Genomic DNA, 20,120 nt, shown 5'->3' on the forward strand with positions numbered 1-20,120 from the left:
GACATTTTTGATTATTATTCAGATGGCAAATTATCTTCAGATAAACAGGAATCTGTTTTTGATCCAGAATAGGACAATTCTTTAATGTGTAAGGTAGACCATATATGTTTCTTGCTACATGAGGTTCTTCAGACTTTAGATCTTGTGGATGATAAGCTTACAGAAGAAAAAAATCTAATCAGTTGAGTTTAATTTTTAAGCCATCTCTATAAGTCCGCAAACTAGATGCTTTTCTCAGGAAGATATTTATGCATACAGGTTACCTCTTTAAACCAGCTATTGGCATAGCATGTGTGGCAGGAGCTATGGCCTTGTGGTGTGAATCCTTAGCTGATCTTATCTCTGATCAATCTTCTAGGGAAGATTTACAATGCTGCATTCAATTACTTTGCACCACTAATTCATTTATCTGTGATGCAGTGGTAGATATTGTTCAGAGTAATGCTAAAATTATGACATTCTCTGTCTTGACCAGTCAAGCTTTATAACTAAAATCTTAGTCTGCAGATAAGGTTTTCTAAAAACAGATTGTGTCTTCCTTTTCAAAGAGAGATTCTTTTTAGATCAGGCCTGGATTATATAATCTCCACTGTTACTTGGGGTAAGGGTGCCTTCCTTCTGCAGGACAAGAGATCTAGGGTTAAGAACAGGCAAAGCAATCACTTTTGCTTCTTTTTGATCTTTCAAGAATCAAAAGTCCTCTTCTTCCCATAAGAAGTCATCATGGAAGTCAAGTTCTCCCTGGTCCAAATTTAAACAGAATAGGAAATCTCCAGGCAATTTAAATTCTAAGTTAACATGAAGGTGCAGCCCCTGGACCAGATTAATTTCTGGTAGGCGGCAGTCTGAGTCTCTTCCAGGTAGTTTGGTCTCAATCAGTTCAGGATCCTTGGGTTTTGAACATATCCCTTGGTTGCAGGTACAGGTCTTTGAGAATGGTTCCTTCTGTCTCATATCCCAAAACATCCTTTGAAGGCAGCTGCCAATGTGTTCAAGAGATTATGGGGGTTATTCAACCTGTCAATGTTCTAGAACAGTGTTGGGGTTTTCTCTTGTTAAGTGTATCCAGTCCACGGATCATCCATTACTTATGGGATATATTCTCCTTCCCAACAGGAAGCTGCAAGAGTCCACCCACAGCAAAGCTGCTATATAGCTCCTCCCCTAACTGCCATTACCAGTCATTCTCTTGCAAGTCTCAACATAGATAGGAGGTCGTGAGAGTCTGTGGTTTTTTATACTTAGTTTATTTCTTCAATCAAAAGTTTGTTATTTTTAAATGGCACCGGAGTGTGCTGTTTATCTCAGGCAGTATTTGGAAGAAGAATCTGCCTGCGTTTTTTCTATGATCTTAGCAGACGTAACTAAGATCCAGTTGCTGTTCTCACACATTCTGAGGAGTAAGGTACTTCAGAGGGGGAATGGCGTGCAGGTTTTCCTGCAAATAAGGTATGTGCAGTAAAATATTTTTCTAAGGAATGGAATTGACTAAGAAAATACTGCTGATACCGAAGTAATGTAAGTACAGCCTTTAAATGCAGTGAAAGCGACTGGTACCAGGCTGATTGATAGAGATATATGCTAAGGTATGTGCAGTAATATATTTTTCTAAGGAATGGAATTGACTAAGAAAATACTGCTGATACCGAAGTAATGTAAGAAAAGCCTTAAATGCAGTGATAGCGACTGGATCAGGCTTATTAATAGACATACATACTCTTATAAGAATGTGTTTTAAAACGTTTGCTGGCATGTTTAATCGTTTTTTAACATATGTTTGGTGATAAAACTTATTGGGGCCTAATTTTTCCACATGGCTGGCTTAAATTTTGCATAGAAACAGTTATAGGGAAGGTAATCCACAGCTCAGCTGTGGCAGTTTTGTTGTGTCTGTTTAAAAAAATTTCGGTTTTTTTTGTTTTGTTTTTTTTATCTGTTTTTTGCATTAAGGGGTTAATCATCCATTTGCAAGTGGGTGCAATGCTCTGTTAACTTATTACATGTACTGTAAAAATTTCGTTTGATTTACTGCCTTTTTTCACTGTTTTTCAAATTTTGACAAAATTTGTTTCTCTTAAAGGCACAGTAACGTTTGTTATATTTGCTTGTTAACTTGATTTAAAGTGTTTTCCAAGCTTACTAGTCTCTTTATTAGTTCTAACATGTCTAACATAGAGGAGGCTCTGTGTTTATTATGTTTAAAGCCATGGTGGAACCCCATTTTAGAATGTGTACCAGATGTACTGATTTCATGTTAAACAATAAAGATCATTTTTTGTATTTAAAAACATTATCACCAGAGGATTCTGTCGAGGGGGAAGTTATGCCGACTAACTCTCCCCACGTGTCAGACCCTTTGACTCCCGCTTTAGGGACTCACGCTCAAATGGCGCCAAGTACATCAAGGGCACCCATAACGTTTATTTTACCAGAGGATTCTGTCGAGGGGGAAGTTATGCCGACTAACTCTCCCCACGTGTCAGACCCTTTGACTCCCGCTCCAGGGACTCACGCTCAAATGGCGCCAAGTATATCAATGGCGCCCATAGCGTTTATTTTACAAGACATGGCAAAGGTTGTGTATAATACACTGGCAGCAGTATTAGTCAGACTACCTGAAATTAAAGGAAAGCAAAACAGCTCTGGGGTAGATACAGAGCATACAGACGCTTTAAGAACCATGTCTGATACTACCTCACAATATGCTTAGTCTGTGGGTGATATTTGTGACTCAGGGAAGATGATTTAACCTGATTCTGATATTTCTACATTTAAAATTTATGCTTGAGAACCTCCACTTGTTGCTCAGGGAGGCTTTAGCTGCTCTGAATGAATGTGTACAATCGCAGTGCCAGAGAAATTGTGTAGACTGGATAAATAATATGCAGTGCCGGTGTGTACTTATGTTTTTCCAATACCTAAAGAGGTTAACTAAAATTTTTCATAAGGAATGGGATAGACCAGGTGTGCCGTTCTCTTCCCCTCCTATTTTTTAGAAGAATGTTTTCTAATAGTTGCCACCACACGGGACTTATGGCAGACAGTTCCTAAGGTGGAGAGAAGAGTTTCTACTCTAGCTAAGCGTACCACTACCTCTGGCGAGGACTGTTGTGCTTTTTTAGATCCAATGGATAAAAAATGTTTATTCAACAAGGTTTTATCCTGCAGCCCCTTGCACGCATTGCTCCTGTCACTGCTGCTGCGGCGTTCTGGTTTGAGTCTCTTGATGAGGCTTTACAGGCTCCATTGGATGAATATATTTGACAAGCTTAGAGCACTTAAGCTAGCCAATTCCTTTGTTTTCTGATGCCTTTGTTCCTTTGACTAGACTAACGGCTAAGAATTCTGTTTTTTACTATACTGGCGCGCAGAGCGCTATGGCTTATATCATGGTCAGCTGTCGTGACTTTAATAAATAAGCTACTTAACTTCCCTTCAAGGGGCAGACCCTATTCAGGCCTAGTTTGAAGGAGATTATTACTTATATCACTGGAGGAAAAGATCATGCCCTTCCTCAGGACAGGTCCAAATCAAGGGACAAAAAAGGCCTAATTTTCGTGCCTTTCGAAAATTCAAGGCAGGTGTGGCATCAACTTCCTCTAAGGCAAAATAAGAGGGAACTTTTGCTCAGTCCAAGGCGGTCTGGAGACAACCGGACCTGGAACAAAGATAAGCAGGTCAAGGAGCCTGCTGCTGCCTCTAAAACAGCATGAGGAACGGACCCCTATCTGGTAACGGATCCTATAGGGGGCAGACTTCATTCTTCGCCCAGGCGTGGGCAAGAGATGCCCAGGATCCCTGGGCATTGGAAATTATACCCCAGAGATATCTTCTGGATTTCAAAGCTTTCCCCCCCAAAAAAGGGGAGTTTTTGCCTTTCACATTTATCTGCAAACCAGATAAAGAAAGAGACATTCTTGCATTGTGTACGTGACCCATTCAGTTCCAATAGAGGAACAGGGACACAGTTTTCCTCAAATCAGTTTGTGGTTCCCAAGGAAAGGAAACCTTCAGACCTATTTTGGATCTAAAAGATCTTAAACAAATTCTTTAGAATTCTATCATTTAAGATGGAAACTATTCGTACCATCTTAACTATGATCCAGGAGAGTCAATAGAGTACTACAATGGATTTGAAGGATGCTTATCCTCACATTACGATGCATAAAGATCACCATCGGTTTTTCAGGTTTGCCTTTCTAGACAGGCATTACCAGTTTGTAGCTCTTTCCTTTGGGTTAACTACAGCCCCTAGAATCTTTATGGAGGTTCTGGGGTCACTTTGGCGGTCCTTAGGCCGCGGGGCATAGAAGTGGCCCCTTATTTAGACGACATCCTGATACAGGCGTCAAACATCCAAGTTGCCAAGTCTCATACGGACGTAGTTCTGGCATTTCTGAGATCGCATGGGTGGAAAGTGAACAAGGAAAGAGTTCTCTATCCCCAATATCAAGGGTTTCCCTCCTAGGGATTCTGATAGATTTTGTAGAAATTAAAATTTACCTGACGGAGTCCAGGTTGTCAAAGTTTCTAAATTTCTGCCGTGTTCTTCATTCCATCCGCGCCCTTTGGTGGCTCAGTACATGAATGTAATCGGCTTAATGGTAGCGGCAAGGGACATAGTACCGTTTGCACGCCTACATTTCAGGCCACTGCAACTATGCATGCTCAGCCAGAGGAACGGGGATTACACAGATTTGTTCTCCTGTTAAATCCGGGCCAAGAAACCAGAGATTCTCTTCTCTGGTGACTATCTCGGGTCCATCTGTCCAAGGGTATGACCTTCCGCAGGTCAGATGGGACAATTGTTACAACAGATGCCAGCCTTTTAGGTTGGGATACAGTCTGGAACTCCCTGAAGGCTCAGGGATAGTGGACTCAGGAGGAGACCCTCCTTCTAATGAATATTCTGGAACTGGGAGCGATATTCCATGCTTTTCAGACTTGGCCTCAGTTAGCAACTCTGAGGTACATCATATTTCAGTCGGACAATATCACGACTGTGGCTTACATCAACCATCAAGGGGGAACAGAAGTTCCCTAGCAATGTTAGAAGTCTTAAAATAATTCACTGGACAGAGACTCACTCTTGTCTAAAAGCTATCCCTATCCCAGGTGTTGAGAACTGGGAGGCAGATTTTCTAAGTCGTCAGATTTTTCATCCGGGGGAGTGGGAATTCCCTTCGGAGGGGTTTGCACAAGATCAAGCAGGAGAGTGCTTTGGTGCTTTTGACAGCGCCTGCGTGGCCACGCAGGACCTGGTATGCAGATCTGGTAGACATGTCATCCTTTCCACCACGGTCTCTGCTTCTGAGACAGGACCCTCTACCTCAGGGTCTTTTCAACCATCTAAATATAACTAATCTGAGATGGACTGCCTGGAGACAGAACGCTTGATGTTATCAAAGCATGGCTTCTCCGAGTCAGTAATTGATACCTTAATACAGGCATAAAAGCCTGTCTCTAGGAAAATTTAACATAAGATATGGTGTAAATATCTTATTGTTATGAATCCAAGGGTTACTCATGGAGTAAAGTCTGGATTCCCAGGATATTATCTTTTCTCCAAGATGATTTTGAGAAAAGGGTTGTCAGCTAGTTCTTTAAAAGGACAGATTTCTACTCTGTCTATTCTTTTGCACAAGCGTCTGGCAGGTATTCTAGACGTTCAGGCATTTGGTCAGGCTTTGGTTAGAACCAAGCCTGTGGTTAAAAATGTTGCTCCGCCATGGAGCTTAAAGCTGGTTCTTAAGGTTCTTCAAGGAGTTCCATTTGAACCTTTTCATTCCATAGATATCAAACTTCTATCTTGGAAAGTTCCTTTTGGTAGCTATTTCCTCGGCTCATAGAGTCTCCGAGTTATCTGCGTTGCAATGTGATTCTCCTTATCTGGTTCTCCGTACGGATAAGGTAGTCCTGTGTACCAACCTGGGTTTTTACCTAAGGTGGTATCTAACAAGAATATCACTCAAGAGATTGTTGTTCCATTCTTGTATCCTAATCCTTCTTCAAAGAAGGAACGTCTATTACACAATTTGGACGTGGTTCGTGTTTTAAAGTTTTACTTACAAGCTACTACAGATTTTCATCAAACATTCACCTTGTTTGTTGTCTATTCTGGACAGAGGAGAGGTCAAAGGACTTCAGCAACCTCTCTGTCTTTTTGGTTAAAAAGCATAATTCATTTAGCTTATGAGACTGCTGGACAGCAGCCTCCTGAAGGGATTACAGCTCATTCTACTAGAGCTGTGGTTTTCACTTGGGCCTTTTTTAAATGTGGGTTCTGTTGAACAGATTACAAGACGGAGTCTTGGTCTGTGTTTCATACTTTTTCAAATTTAACAAATTTGATACCTTGCTTCTTCGGAGGCTATTTTTGGGAGAAAGGGTTTTTTACAGGCAGTGGTAACTTCCGTTTAAGTACCTGCCTTGTCCCTCCCATCATCCGTGTACTTTAGCTTTGGTATTGGTATCCCATAAGTAATGGATGATCCGTGGACTGGATACACTTAACAAGAGAAAACATAATTTATGCTTACCTGATAAATTTATTTCTCTTGTAGTGTATCCAGTCCACGGCCCGCCCTGTCACTTTAAGGCAGGTAATTTTTCCATTAAACTACAGTCACCACTGCACCCTATGGTTTTCCTTTCTCTGCATGTTTTCGGTCGAATGACTGGTAATGGCAGTTAGGGGAGGAGCTATATAGCAGCTTTGCTGTGGGTGGACTCTTGCAGCTTCCTGTTGGGAAGGAGAATATATCCCATAAGTAATGGATGATCCGTGGACTGGATACACTACAAGAGAAATAAATTTATCAGGTAAGCATAAATTATGTTTTTACTCCAATCTATTTATTTTCCCAAAAAAAGGAATGAACCTTTAGACTTACACCAGGGTTTAAAGACTCTAAACAAATTCTTAAGAGTTCCTATTTTCAAGATGGAGACAATTTGTACTACTCTACCTTTAGTAGAGCATGTTCAGTTCATGCCCACTATAAATCTGAAGGATGCATATCTTAATTTTCACAAGACCATTATAAGTTCCTCAGATTTGCCTTCCAGGACAAACCTTTTCAGTTTGTTGCGTTGGGGTTGGCAACGGCTCCCCGAATATTCACAAAGGTTTTGGAAACTCTATTGGCAGTGATCAGATCTCAGGGCATTTCAATTTCACCTTACCTGGACAACATTTTGGTTCAGGCTCCATCTCTAACTATAGCATTTTCTCATACTCAGAAACTTCAGAGTTTTTTGCACAATCATGGTTGGAAGATCAACATGTTAAAGTGCTCTCTGTATCCTAATACTAAGGCCTGTTTTCTGGGAGTCTCTATCGATTCAGTAACCATGTGTCTATCTCTCGGGCCATGCATAATTTAATTACAGAGAGCCTGTGTCAATCTTCAGTCATCATTTCTTCAGACTGTAGCTCAATGTATGGAGGTGATTGGTCTGGTGGTAGCTGCCTCAGTCACAATACCTTTTGCTTGCTTTAATTTACACCCTCTTATGGTGAGTATGCTAACACAATGGACAGGGAATTATCGTTTAGATCAGAGGATAGTTCTATACCCCATAGTAAAGCTATCTATATGCTGGTGGGTAAACAACCATTCTATCACTCTTGGGGCATCCTTTCTCCATCCCTCGTGGGTAATTGTAACTACAGATGTTAGTCTATAAGGTTGGGGAGCTCGGAGAGTGCAAAGGAGATTGGTCCCCTTTAGGAGGTTAGGTTACCACTAAACATTTTGGAGCTACAGCGGTTTTACAAGCTCTCCCGTGATGGCCTCTCCTGAAGAAGGAAGAATATACAAGTTTTCAATTAGACAATGTCTCAACTTTGGCGTACATCAATCATCAGGGAGGGACTCTGAGTCCCTTAGTAATGAAGAGGTAACTCGGATTTTGTCTTGGGCAGAACGCAATCAATGTACCTTGTCAGCAATCTACATTTCGGCGGTCAAAAATTGGTCAGCGAACTATCTCAGCAGACAGTTTTTACATCCTGGGGGAGTGGTGTCTCAATCAGAAGATTTTTCGTTCAGCTGGTTTTCCAGATGGGGTCTCCTGGATATAGTTGATGGCTACTCATCTCAATTTCAAACTTCCCAGATATAGTGCTAGATCCAGTGATCCAAGAGCAGAATTGATAGATGCTCTGGGGGTACATATTCCCTCCATTCATTCTTCTGCCCAGAATCATCGCTCAGATCAGACAAGAGAAGGCCTCGGTTATCTTGATTGCTCTGGCCTGGCCCAGCAGGACCTGGTAATTCAACTGTCCAGCTCTCCACCTTAGACTCTTCCACAGTGTCAGGACCTATTGTACCAATGTCCTCTATTTTACCAAGGTCTAAAATCTCTTAAATTGACAGTGTGGAGATTGAACTCCTGATTTTTAAGCAAAGGTGGAATCTCAGGAAACCATTATCTGTGAATATGCGAATATGCAGATTGTCCATTTGAATGTAAAGGCTTCAGGTTTTGCAGTCTTAGCTCGCAGGGCTCTCTGGTTGAAGTCTTGGTCTGTGGATATGGTTTCTAAATCCAGACTCCTTTCCTTACCATTCATGGGGAAGATTTTATTTGGACCAGGTCTGGACTCCATCATTTCTACGGTTACTGGGGGGGAAAGGTCCACAGGATAAGAACAGACCTAAGGGATGGCAGTCCTCTAATTTTCGTTCCTTTCGTTTGGACAAGTCCCAAAGAACTCAATCATCCTCCAAGCCCATGCAGCCCATAAGTACTTGGAAGCCTGCTCAGTCCTGTAACAAGCCCAAACAGAACAAGAAGACCGCAGATAACAAACCTGGATCGGATCGAGTAGGGCGCAGACTGTCATTTTTCTCAGGCGCCTGGTTTCAGGACATTCAGGATCCTTGGGTGTTAGAAGTTGTATCTCAAGGATACAGGATTGGATTCAAATCTCATTCACCCAGGGGCAGGTTTCTCCTCTCCATACTGTCTACAAGACCAGAAAAGAGGACATCCTTTTTAGATTGCGTACAGGGCCTATTCTCTTTTGGAGTAATCCCGGTACCTGTATCAGAAAGAGGACTAGGATTTTATTCAAACCTCTTTGTGGTTCCCAAAAAGGAGGGAACTTTTCGTCCTATTCTGGACTTGAAATGTCTAACAAATTTCTAAGTGTCCCTTCCTTCAAGATGGAGACGATCATATCGGTCCTTCTCTAATTCAGGAAGGACAATTCATGACTACTATCGATCTGAAGGATGCATTCCTTCATGTTCCGATCCACAAGGATCATTTTCAGTTCCTGAGGTTTGCCTTTCTAAATCAGCACTTCCAGTTCATAGCACTTCTGTTTGGCTTAGCTTCCTCTCCCAGGATATTAACAAAGGTTCTGGGTGCTCTGCTAGTTGTGGCCAGAACCCAGGGTATTGCAGCAGCGCCTTACCTGGACGATATCTTTGTACAGGCTCCATCTTTTCGTTTGGTAAGGCAACACTCAGAGTCTTCTTCAGTCACATGGATGGAAGATAAAACTGGAAAAGAGTTCTCTTACTCCAAATACCAGAGTGATTTTCCTGGGTAAAGTCATAGACTCGGTATCCATGAAGATCTTTCTAACAGATCAGAGACGTTGTAAACTGGGAACAGTGTGTCTTGCCCTCCAGGCCTCCTTAAGACCTTCGGTAGCCCAGTGCATGGAGGTTTTTGGGCTCATGGTGTCTTGTATGGACATTATTCCTTTTGCCAGATCTCAGACCTTTACAACTATGCATACTGAGACAATGGAACAGCGACCATTCAGACCTGTGCCAACAGATAGTCTTGCACATCCTGTCGAGAGACTCGCTCTCTTGGTGGCTCTGTCAAGAGCACCTATCTCTAGGCACGTGCTTCTTGAGACCGTCCTGGGAGATTGTGACTACGGACGCCAGTCTTTCTGGCTGGGGAGCTGTTTGGAGCTCCAGGAAGGCCCAGGGGTTGTGGACTGAGGAGGAATCCACTCTTCCAATCAATATCTTGGAACTTCATAGTATCTGCTATTGTAGCAGATAGCAGATGCCTTCAAATATATGCGCCGCCACCCAAATGCGCACTGGCTTGACGGGACTTCTCTTCCTCAGATCTCCTTGATAGGAACTTTTGTAATGCAGCTGAGGCGAGTGAAATCTCCGGAGCAGAGCCCCCGACCCTCCGGAGAACTGTGTGGGAGTTGAGAGAGTCCCTGCGTGTCCGGATGAGTACGTAGGGTAGCAGCCAGCTACTGGCTTCTGTTCTGCTTCAGAAGTGCACTTAAGCAAGAAGGGACCAATTCACGGCGGAACACCTGACGATCTCTCACGTCACAGTAGTGTGCCACAGCACAGTGGTTAAAAATCACTGGTGTAGATGACAATGGATCATATCCTCAATTTAAAGGAAATAACGAGGATATTGTTTCCCTATCATTCTAAAGATGCAATATTGCAATATAGTATAACAGTGATACAATGAGAGGGATCACTTGTAAAATATTGCCATGCAATAAATGGTAACTTTGCTAATTATTAATGGATTTAATTAAGCATGTACATTGCTTTTTTATTTTACAAACTATATATGTATTTTTACAAAGTTATTATACTTCTTCTTACTATAACATAGTTTTGTCATGCAATTGAAAAATGACTTTTAGTAGTATTTGTATATATTCAATGCAACATGTTTTACTCAAGATATTGCTCTCTTTCTTTACTTAGAAAATGACTAAAGATAACCTTGCAGAAGAAAAGACATCCCTTCAGAAGAGCTTGCTGTATTACGAAAGTTTGCATGGTCGTCCGGTAATAAAACTATTTTATGCAAATTTATTTTTTATTATCTCTGTGTTGATTTAATTCTCGTGTTCTTTTATGACAATTTTTTGGTGCATCAGGTTAGTACTCAACAGGGCTGGATAAAAGGACAAAGCATACCTATTAACCTTTTCGTTGCTAAGCCTTTTTTTTATACCCCAGTGCTTAGCCAATTTTTTTAGCTTTTTTTGCTGCCTACATTTATACCTTTATTGTACATCAAATTTCAGTGACTGACCCACACAAATTATTATTTTTTTAGCACACCCAGAAGATTCACAATATACCATTATATTTATATTTCATGGCATGTGAGATAGCTGAGGCAAAAACTGTAAAAAAAAAAAATAAACAAATAATAATAATAATTTATACTTTTGCTTAGATTTTAGCAAAAAAATTGAAAATGGCCAAGTGACCACTGCTGTTATTGTGATCAGCTTACTAAATTGTCATTACAGGCAGCCACATGAAGAACACTTTTTTTTTTTTTTTTAAGTTTTTTCTGTACCAGAAGCTAAACATTAGTAACGACAGAATGTGTAAGTCAAGAGAGCACCATGGACAGGTTCTGAACATCACCCCTATACGAACGAGTAAAACATTTTTATATTAACCCCTTAAGGACCAGCTGGTAGTTATTGCTGCAGTCCTTGGCTTCTCTCTGCTGTGATCTCGCTCAAAATAGCGAGATTGCGCTATTTCTGCATGCCCCACGAGTGAGGCACTGCAGAAATAGATTTGCAGAGTTATTGATGCAGAGGGCCACTCTGTGGCCCTCTCTGCATTGGACAGCGATGGTCTAGATCGTTGGTGGATGGGAGCGTAAAGAGGGAGGCGTGTGGGCGGCCCATCGTGAGAAGAGGGCGGGACCGCTACGCCAAGCTACATTGAAGTGAAAGGAAAAAAAAAAGAGCCAGGAAGTGAGAGGGGAGGAGGGAGGAAGGGCAATGAGGGGGATCCTATGTGGGATCCATTGAGGGAAAGGGATCTGGGAAGGGGGTAAGGTAATGAGGGGGGTAGCTACACTACAGAAGAAATGGTTAATGTTTTGTTTTGTTTTTAAATGTAAAAATTGAGGCAAACTGGGTACTGGCAGACAGCTGCCAGTACCTAAGATGGCTGCAAATAGGAAGAGTCTGGAAGGTAAAAGAGCTGTTTGGGTGGGATCATGGAGGTTGGGGGATAAGAGGATCCTACACTGCAGAAAATATTTTAAAAAATAACATATATTAAAAAAAAAAGTAGCCTTTTATTTTAGTACTGGCAGACTTTCTGCCAGTACTTAATATGGGGGTGACAATTGTGGGGTGGTGGAGGGAAGAGAGCTGTTTGAGAGGGGTCAGGGGGTGGGATGTGTCAGGTGGGAGGCTGATCACTACACTAAAGCTAACATTAACCCTACACGCTACCTAATTAACCCCTTCACTGCTGGACATAATACAAGTGTTGTGTGCAGCGGCCTTCTAATTACAAAAAAAGCAATGCCAAAGCCATATATGTCTTCTATTTCTGAACAAAGGGGATCCCAGAGAAAATGTTATAACCATTTGTGCCATGATTGCACAAGCTGTTTGTAAATAATTTTAGTGAGAAACCTAAAATTTTGAAAAAGTTTACAAATGTTTTTTTGTTTTCGCATTTGGCAGTGAAATGGTGGCATGAAATATACCAAAATGAGCCTAGATCAATACTTTTGGTTGAAGTTTTTGTCTGAAATGCCCTGTCCTTAAGGGATTAATACAGAATATAATTGATACTAAAACAGTTTTGCGCATGCATTAAGAATACGGGACAATCTACATGCGAGTGGGATCTAATTAACATTTAAATTAAATGCACAGCGATTGGCCTATATTTTTCAGTCAAGACACAACCATTTTTAAATGGCTTAAAATAAAAAAAATATATATACACTTTCAAATTGTGTGTTTTTTATATAATCAATTTGGCATACTTTTATAATCCTTTAACAGACCAAAGGAAATTAAAGCTACAGTCAACTTGTGCCAAGCTTCAATCATCTTCCAATCCAATGGTAACCCTCTGTATGGAAGTGCTAGGTCTGATGATTGCGGCATAAGATGCCATTCCGTTTTCTCAATTTCATATGAGACCTCTTCAACTTTTCATGTTGAGTCAAAGGTACATGGATTTCAATCAACTTTCTCAGAATATTCTTTTGGGTCCCGCAACAAGGCGTTCTCTTTCATGGTGGACAAATCACAAGTTTATTTCTCTGGGAGCTTCCTTTCTTTGTCCCTCCTGGACAATAATCACAACAGACGCAAGTCTTTCAGGTTGGGGTGCAGTATGGGGGTCTTAATTTAAATATCTAGCTCTCCTCCATGGTCTCTTTGTCACAACCTTTTATCTCAAGGTCCATTTTATTATCTATATCTCTGGTCTCTCAACTTGACGGCTTGGCAATTAAAAGCATAATATTGAAACAACAAGGATTCTCAGAGTCTGTCATAAATACTTTCATTTAGGGCTGGGCGATATGGAGGGGATCGCGATTTTTAGAGAGAAAAAAACATGCGATTGCGATTTAATCGCGATTTTCTTAATTTTTCATCAAAGCATTTATTTAACACCACAGAATCTCAATGTACATTTCTTCTGTTATGTGTGATCAGTCCACGGGTCATCATTACTTCTGGGATATAACTCCTCCCCAACAGGAAATGCAAGAGGATTCACCCAGCAGAGCTGCATATAGCTCCTCCCCTCTACGTCACTCCCAGTCATTCTCTTGCACCCAACGACTAGATAGGATGTGTGAGAGGACTATGGTGATTATACTTAGTTTTTATAACTTCAATCAAAAGTTTGTTATTTTACAATAGCACCGGAGCGTGTTATTGCCTCTCTGGCAGAGTTTGAAGAAGAATCTACCAGAGTTTTTACTATGATTTTAACCGGAGTAGTTAAGATCATATTGCTGTTTCTCGGCCATCTGAGGGAGGTAAAAGCTTCAGATCAGGGGACAGCGGGCAGATGAATCTGCATTGAGGTATGTAGCAGTTTTTATTTTCTGAATGGAATTGATGAGAAAATCCTGCCATACCGTTATAATGACATGTATGTATACTCTACACTTCAGTATTCTGGGGATGGTACTTCACTGGAATTACTCTGTAAAAAGTACATTAAACCTTTTAATAGGTATTTATTATGTTAAACGTTTTTGCTGGAATGTAGAATCGTTTGCATTTTCTGAGGTACTGAGTGAATAAATGTTTGGGCATTATTTTTCCACTTGGCAGTTGCTTGTTTTAATTGTGACAGTTTCGTTTCTCTCTCACTGCTGTGTGTGAGGGGGAGGGGCCGTTTTTGGCGCTCTTTGCTACGCATCAAAAATTTCCAGTCAGTTACTCTTGTATTTCCTGCATGATCCGGTTCATCTCTACAGAACTCAGGGGTCTTCAAACTTCTTTGAAGGGAGGTAGATTCTCTCAGCAGAGCTGTGAGACTTTTATATTGACTGTGATTAAAAACGTTGCTCTCTTGTTTTTACGTTTCAAATTTAATTATTGTTACTTTACTAATGGGAACAAACCTTTGCTAAAAGTTGTGTTGTTTTCAAGGATTGATGCTATAACAGTTTTTCAGTTCATTATTTCAACTGTCATTTAATCGTTTAGTGCTTCTTTGAGGCACAGTACGTTTTTATTAAATAAGATTGTAACCAAGTTGCAAGTTTATTTGCTAGTGTGTTAAACATGTCTGATTCAGAGGAAGATACCTGTGTCATTTGTTCCAATGCCAAGGTGGAGCCCAATAGAAATTTATGTACTAACTGTATTGATGCTACTTTAAATAAAAGCCAATCTGTACAAATTGAACAAATTTCACCAAACAGCGAGGGGAGAGTTATGCCGACTAACTCGCCTCACGTGTCAGTACCTGCATCTCCCGCCCGGGAGGTGCGTGATATTGTGACGCCTAGTACATCTGGGCGGCCATTACAGATAACATTACAAGATATGGCTACTGTTATGACTGAAGTTTTGGCTAAATTACCAGAACTAAGGGGCAAGCGTGATCACTCTGGGGTGAGAACAGAGTGCGCTGATAATACTAGAGCCATGTCTGATACTGCGTCACAACTTGCAGAGCATGAGGACGGAGAGCTTCATTCTGTGGGTGACGGTTCTGATCCAAACAGATTGGATTCAGATATTTCAAATTTTAAATTTAAATTGGAGAACCTCCGTGTATTACTAGGGGAGGTTTTAGCGGCTCTTAATGATTGTAACACTGTTGCAATACCAGAGAAATTGTGTAGGTTGGATAAATACTTTGCGGTACCGGCGAGTACTGACGTTTTTCCTATACCTAAGAGACTAACTGAAATTGTTACTAAGGAGTGGGATAGACCCGGTGTGCCGTTCTCACCACCTCCAATATTTAGAAAGATGTTTCCAATAGACGCCACCACACGGGACTTATGGCAAACGGTCCCTAAGGTGGAGGGAGCAGTTTCTACTTTAGCTAAGCGTACCACTATCCCGGTGGAGGATAGCTGTGCTTTTTCAGATCCAATGGATAAAAAATTAGAGGGTTACCTTAAGAAAATGTTTGTTCAACAAGGTTTTATATTGCAACCCCTTGCATGCATCGCGCCGATTACGGCTGCGGCAGCATTTTGGATGGAGTCTCTGGAAGAGAACCTTAGTTCAGCTACGCTGGACGACATTACGGACAGGCTTAGAGTCCTTAAACTAGCTAATTCATTAATTTCGGAGGCCGTAGTACATTTAACCAAACTTACGGCTAAGAACTCAGGATTCGCCATTCAGGCACGTAGGGCGCTGTGGCTAAAATCCTGGTCAGCTGATGTAACTTCTAAGTCCAAATTACTTAATATACCTTTCAAAGGGCAAACTTTATTTGGGCCCGGTTTGAAAGAAATTATTGCTGACATTACAGGAGGTAAGGGCCACGCCCTGCCTCAAGACAAAACCAAAGCTAAGGCTAGACAGTCTAATTTTCGTCCCTTTCGGAATTTCAAAGCAGGAGCAGCACCAACTTCCACTGCACCAAAACAGGAAGGAGCCGTTGCTCGTTACAGACAAGGCTGGAAACCTAACCAGTCCTGGAACAAGGGCAAGCAGGCCAGGAAACCTGCTGCTGCCCCTAAGACAGCATGAATCGAGGGCCCCCGATCCGGGACCGGATCTAGTGGGGGGCAGACTCTCTCTCTTCGCCCAGGCTTGGGCAAGAGATGTTCAGGATCCCTGGGCGCTAGAGATCATATCTCAGGGATACCTTCTAGACTTCAAATTCTCTCCCCCAAGAGGGAGATTTCATCTGTCAAGGTTGTCAACAAACCAGATAAAGAAAGAAGCGTTTCTACGCTGTGTACAAGATCTGTTATTAATGGGAGTGATCCATCCGGTTCCGCGGTCGGAACAGGGACTAGGGTTTTACTCAAACCTGTTTGTGGTTCCCAAAAAAGAGGGAACTTTCAGGCCAATCTTGGATTTAAAGATCCTAAACAAATTCCTAAGAGTTCCATCGTTCAAAATGGAAACTATTCGGACAATCTTACCCATGATCCAAAAGGGTCAGTACATGACCACAGTGGATTTAAAGGATGCTTACCTTCACATACCGATTCACAAAGATCATTACCGGTATCTAAGGTTTGCCTTCTTAGACAGGCATTACCAGTTTGTAGCTCTTCCATTCGGATTGGCTACGGCTCCAAGAATCTTCACAAAGGTTCTGGGTGCCCTTCTGGCGGTACTAAGACCGCGAGGAATTTCGGTAGCTCCGGACCTAGACGACATTCTGATACAAGCTTCAAGCTTTCAAACTGCCAAGTCTCATACAGAGTTAGTTCTGGCATTTCTAAGGTCGCATGGATGGAAAGTGAACGAAAAGAAGAGTTCTCTCTTTCCTCTCACAAGAGTTCCATTCTTGGGGACTCTTATAGATTCTGTAGAAATGAAGATTTATCTGACAGAAGACAGATTAACAAAGCTTCTAAATGCATGCCGTGTCCTTCATTCCATTCAACTCCCGTCAGTAGCTCAATGCATGGAGGTGATCGGCTTAATGGTAGCAGCAATGGACATAGTACCCTTTGCACGTCTACATCTCAGACCGCTGCAATTGTGCATGCTGAGTCAGTGGAATGGGGATTACTCAGACTTGTCCCCTACTCTGAATCTGGATCAAGAGACCAGAAACTCTCTTCTATGGTGGCTTTCTCGGCCACATCTGTCCAGGGGGATGCCATTCAGCAGGCCGGACTGGACAATTGTAACAACAGACGCCAGCCTACTAGGTTGGGGCGCTGTCTGGAATTCTCTGAAGGCTCAGGGACAATGGAATCAGGAGGAAAGTCTCCTACCAATAAACATTCTGGAATTGAGAGCAGTTCTCAATGCCCTTCTGGCTTGGCCCCAGTTAAAAACTCGGGGGTTCATCAGGTTTCAGTCGGACAACATCACGACTGTAGCTTACATCAACCATCAAGGAGGGACAAGAAGCTCCCTAGCAATGATGGAAGTATCAAAGATAATTCGCTGGGCAGAGTCTCACTCTTGCCACCTGTCAGCAATCCACATCCCGGGAGTGGAGAACTGGGAGGCGGATTTCTTGAGTCGCCAGACTTTTCATCCGGGGGAGTGGGAACTTCATCCGGAGGTCTTTGCCCAAATACTTCGACGTTGGGGCAAACCAGAGATAGATCTCATGGCGTCTCGCCAGAACGCCAAACTTCCTCGCTACGGGTCCAGATCCAGGGATCCGGGAGCGGTTCTGATAGATGCTTTGACAGCACCTTGGAACTTCGGGATGGCTTATGTGTTTCCACCCTTCCCGCTGCTTCCTCGATTGATTGCCAAAATCAAACAGGAGAGAGCATCAGTGATTCTAATAGCGCCTGCATGGCCACGCAGGACTTGGTATGCAGATCTAGTGGACATGTCATCCTGTCCGCCTTGGTCTCTACCTCTAAGACAGGACCTTCTGATACAGGGTCCATTCAAACATCAAAATCTAACTTCTCTGAAGCTGACTGCTTGGAAATTGAACGCTTGATTTTATCAAAACGTGGTTTTTCTGAGTCGGTTATTGATACCCTGATACAGGCTAGGAAGCCTGTTACCAGAAGGATTTACCATAAGATATGGCGTAAATACCTATACTGGTGCGAATCCAAAGGTTACTCCTGAAGTAAGGTTAGGATTCCTAGGATATTGTCCTTTCTACAAGAAGGTTTAGAAAAGGGTTTATCGGCTAGTTCATTAAAGGGACAGATCTCAGCTCTGTCCATCTTGTTGCACAGGCGTCTGTCAGAAAATCCAGACGTCCAGGCTTTTTGTCAGGCTTTAGCTAGAATCAAGCCTGTGTTTAAAACTGTTGCTCCGCCATGGAGTTTAAACCTTGTTCTTAACGTCCTACAAGGAGTTCCGTTTGAACCCCTTCATTCCATTGATATAAAGTTGTTATCTTGGAAAGTGTTATTTTTAATGGCTATTTCTTCGGCTCGGAGAGTCTCTGAGTTATCAGCTTTACATTGTGATTCTCCTTATTTGATTTTTCATTCAGATAAGGTAGTTCTGCGTACTAAACCTGGGTTCTTACCTAAGGTAGTCACTAACAGGAACATCAATCAAGAGATCGTTGTTCCTTCCCTGTGCCCGAATCCTTCTTCAAAGAAGGAACGTCTTCTACACAATCTGGATGTAGTTCGTGCCCTCAAGTTCTACTTGCAGGCAACTAAGGATTTTCGACAAACGTCTTCCCTGTTTGTCGTGTACTCTGGTCAGAGGAGAGGTCATAAGGCTTCGGCTACCTCTCTCTCCTTCTGGCTTCGTAGCATAATTCGTTTAGCCTATGAGACTGCTGGTCAGCAGCCTCCTGAAAGAATTACAGCTCATTCTACTAGAGCTGTGGCTTCCACTTGGGCCTTTAAGAATGAGGCCTCTGTTGAACAGATTTGCAAGGCTGCAACTTGGTCTTCGCTTCATACTTTTTCCAAATTTTACAAATTTGACACTTTTGCTTCTTCGGAGGCTATTTTTGGGAGAAAGGTTCTTCAGGCAGTGGTTCCTTCTGTATAATGAGCCTGCCTATCCCTCCCGTCATCCGTGTACTTTTGCTTTGGTATTGGTATCCCAGAAGTAATGATGACCCGTGGACTGATCACACATAACAGAAGAAAACATAATTTATGCTTACCTGATAAATTCCTTTCTTCTGTTGTGTGATCAGTCCACGGCCCGCCCTGTTTTTTAAGGCAGGTAAATATTTTTTAAATTATACTCCAGTCACCACTTCACCCTTGGTTTCTCCTTTCTCGTTGATTCTTGGTCGAATGACTGGGAGTGACGTAGAGGGGAGGAGCTATATGCAGCTCTGCTGGGTGAATCCTCTTGCATTTCCTGTTGGGGAGGAGTTATATCCCAGAAGTAATGATGACCCGTGGACTGATCACACAACAGAAGAAAGGAATTTATCAGGTAAGCATAAATTATGTTTTTTCTCATTGACCAATACAGGCTGAGAGCATTAAAATACACACAACAAAACTAGTTTAAATAATATATAAGTGCAGAAAATTATTTATATATATATATATATATATATATATATATTCAAATTACCTAAATAAAAGTGCATATAGATAAATAATTTAATATACTTATGACAGCATATATGTGAGGGATCAGAAAAGTTTATAAGCAATAACAATGTTAAAAATAATGGAACTGCCACAAAAAGACAAATGGGTATTAATTTGAAAGCAACCCAGTTCTATAGTGATTCAAAATAAAAATATATCAAGCCTAAATGAAGATACAAGAGTTTAGCAAATGACTCCAGAAGGAGAAACAACTCTAAGTAGGCCTTGCTCCTAACTGGGCAAGTAACAACAGTTATATCGCAGATAGACATGACTCTATCTGATCCCACATTTAACATTCACGGTCCTCTACACATTAATCCCTACGCCGCCCCAGCCTGTGGCCTCTTCTAGCCTGAAGTAGGGCAGTTAAACCTTATAGGCAAACGTGCTAGCTGGTTTGTAAACTCACTACCAGATGTGTACAAGACCAGCCCCGACACCTTAATACATGTCACACTCCCATATCTTCAACTTCTCTTTCACTCCCTCTGTGTCGGATCTCAATGGAGGCGTCTCAGGCTCCCAGCTGTGACGTAGAAACCGGCTTCTCTTCAGTCGCCGCTGCATGTGTTGCAATCCAAAGCCTGTTCACATGGGGCGAGTGATATCACTTCTAGGCGGGGCTTAAAAATTGCATACTCTTGCGGTTTTTAAAT

The 20,120-nt window shown here is 41.9% G+C and overlaps 1 protein-coding gene across 1 annotated transcript in view; it reads left to right on the top strand.

Moving 5' to 3' along the window:
* Positions 1-20,120, top strand: part of FAM13B (family with sequence similarity 13 member B) — a 794,661-nt gene that overhangs the window by 612,731 nt on the left and 161,810 nt on the right. The window contains exon 15 of the mRNA XM_053717251.1: positions 10,722-10,805. Within this exon, the coding sequence (XP_053573226.1) occupies positions 10,722-10,805 (84 nt within the window). The remainder of the gene's footprint in view (positions 1-10,721; positions 10,806-20,120) is intronic.

Source organism: Bombina bombina, chromosome 6 (assembly GCF_027579735.1).
Source record: "Bombina bombina isolate aBomBom1 chromosome 6, aBomBom1.pri, whole genome shotgun sequence".
Classification (NCBI taxonomy): Eukaryota; Metazoa; Chordata; class Amphibia; order Anura; family Bombinatoridae; genus Bombina; species Bombina bombina.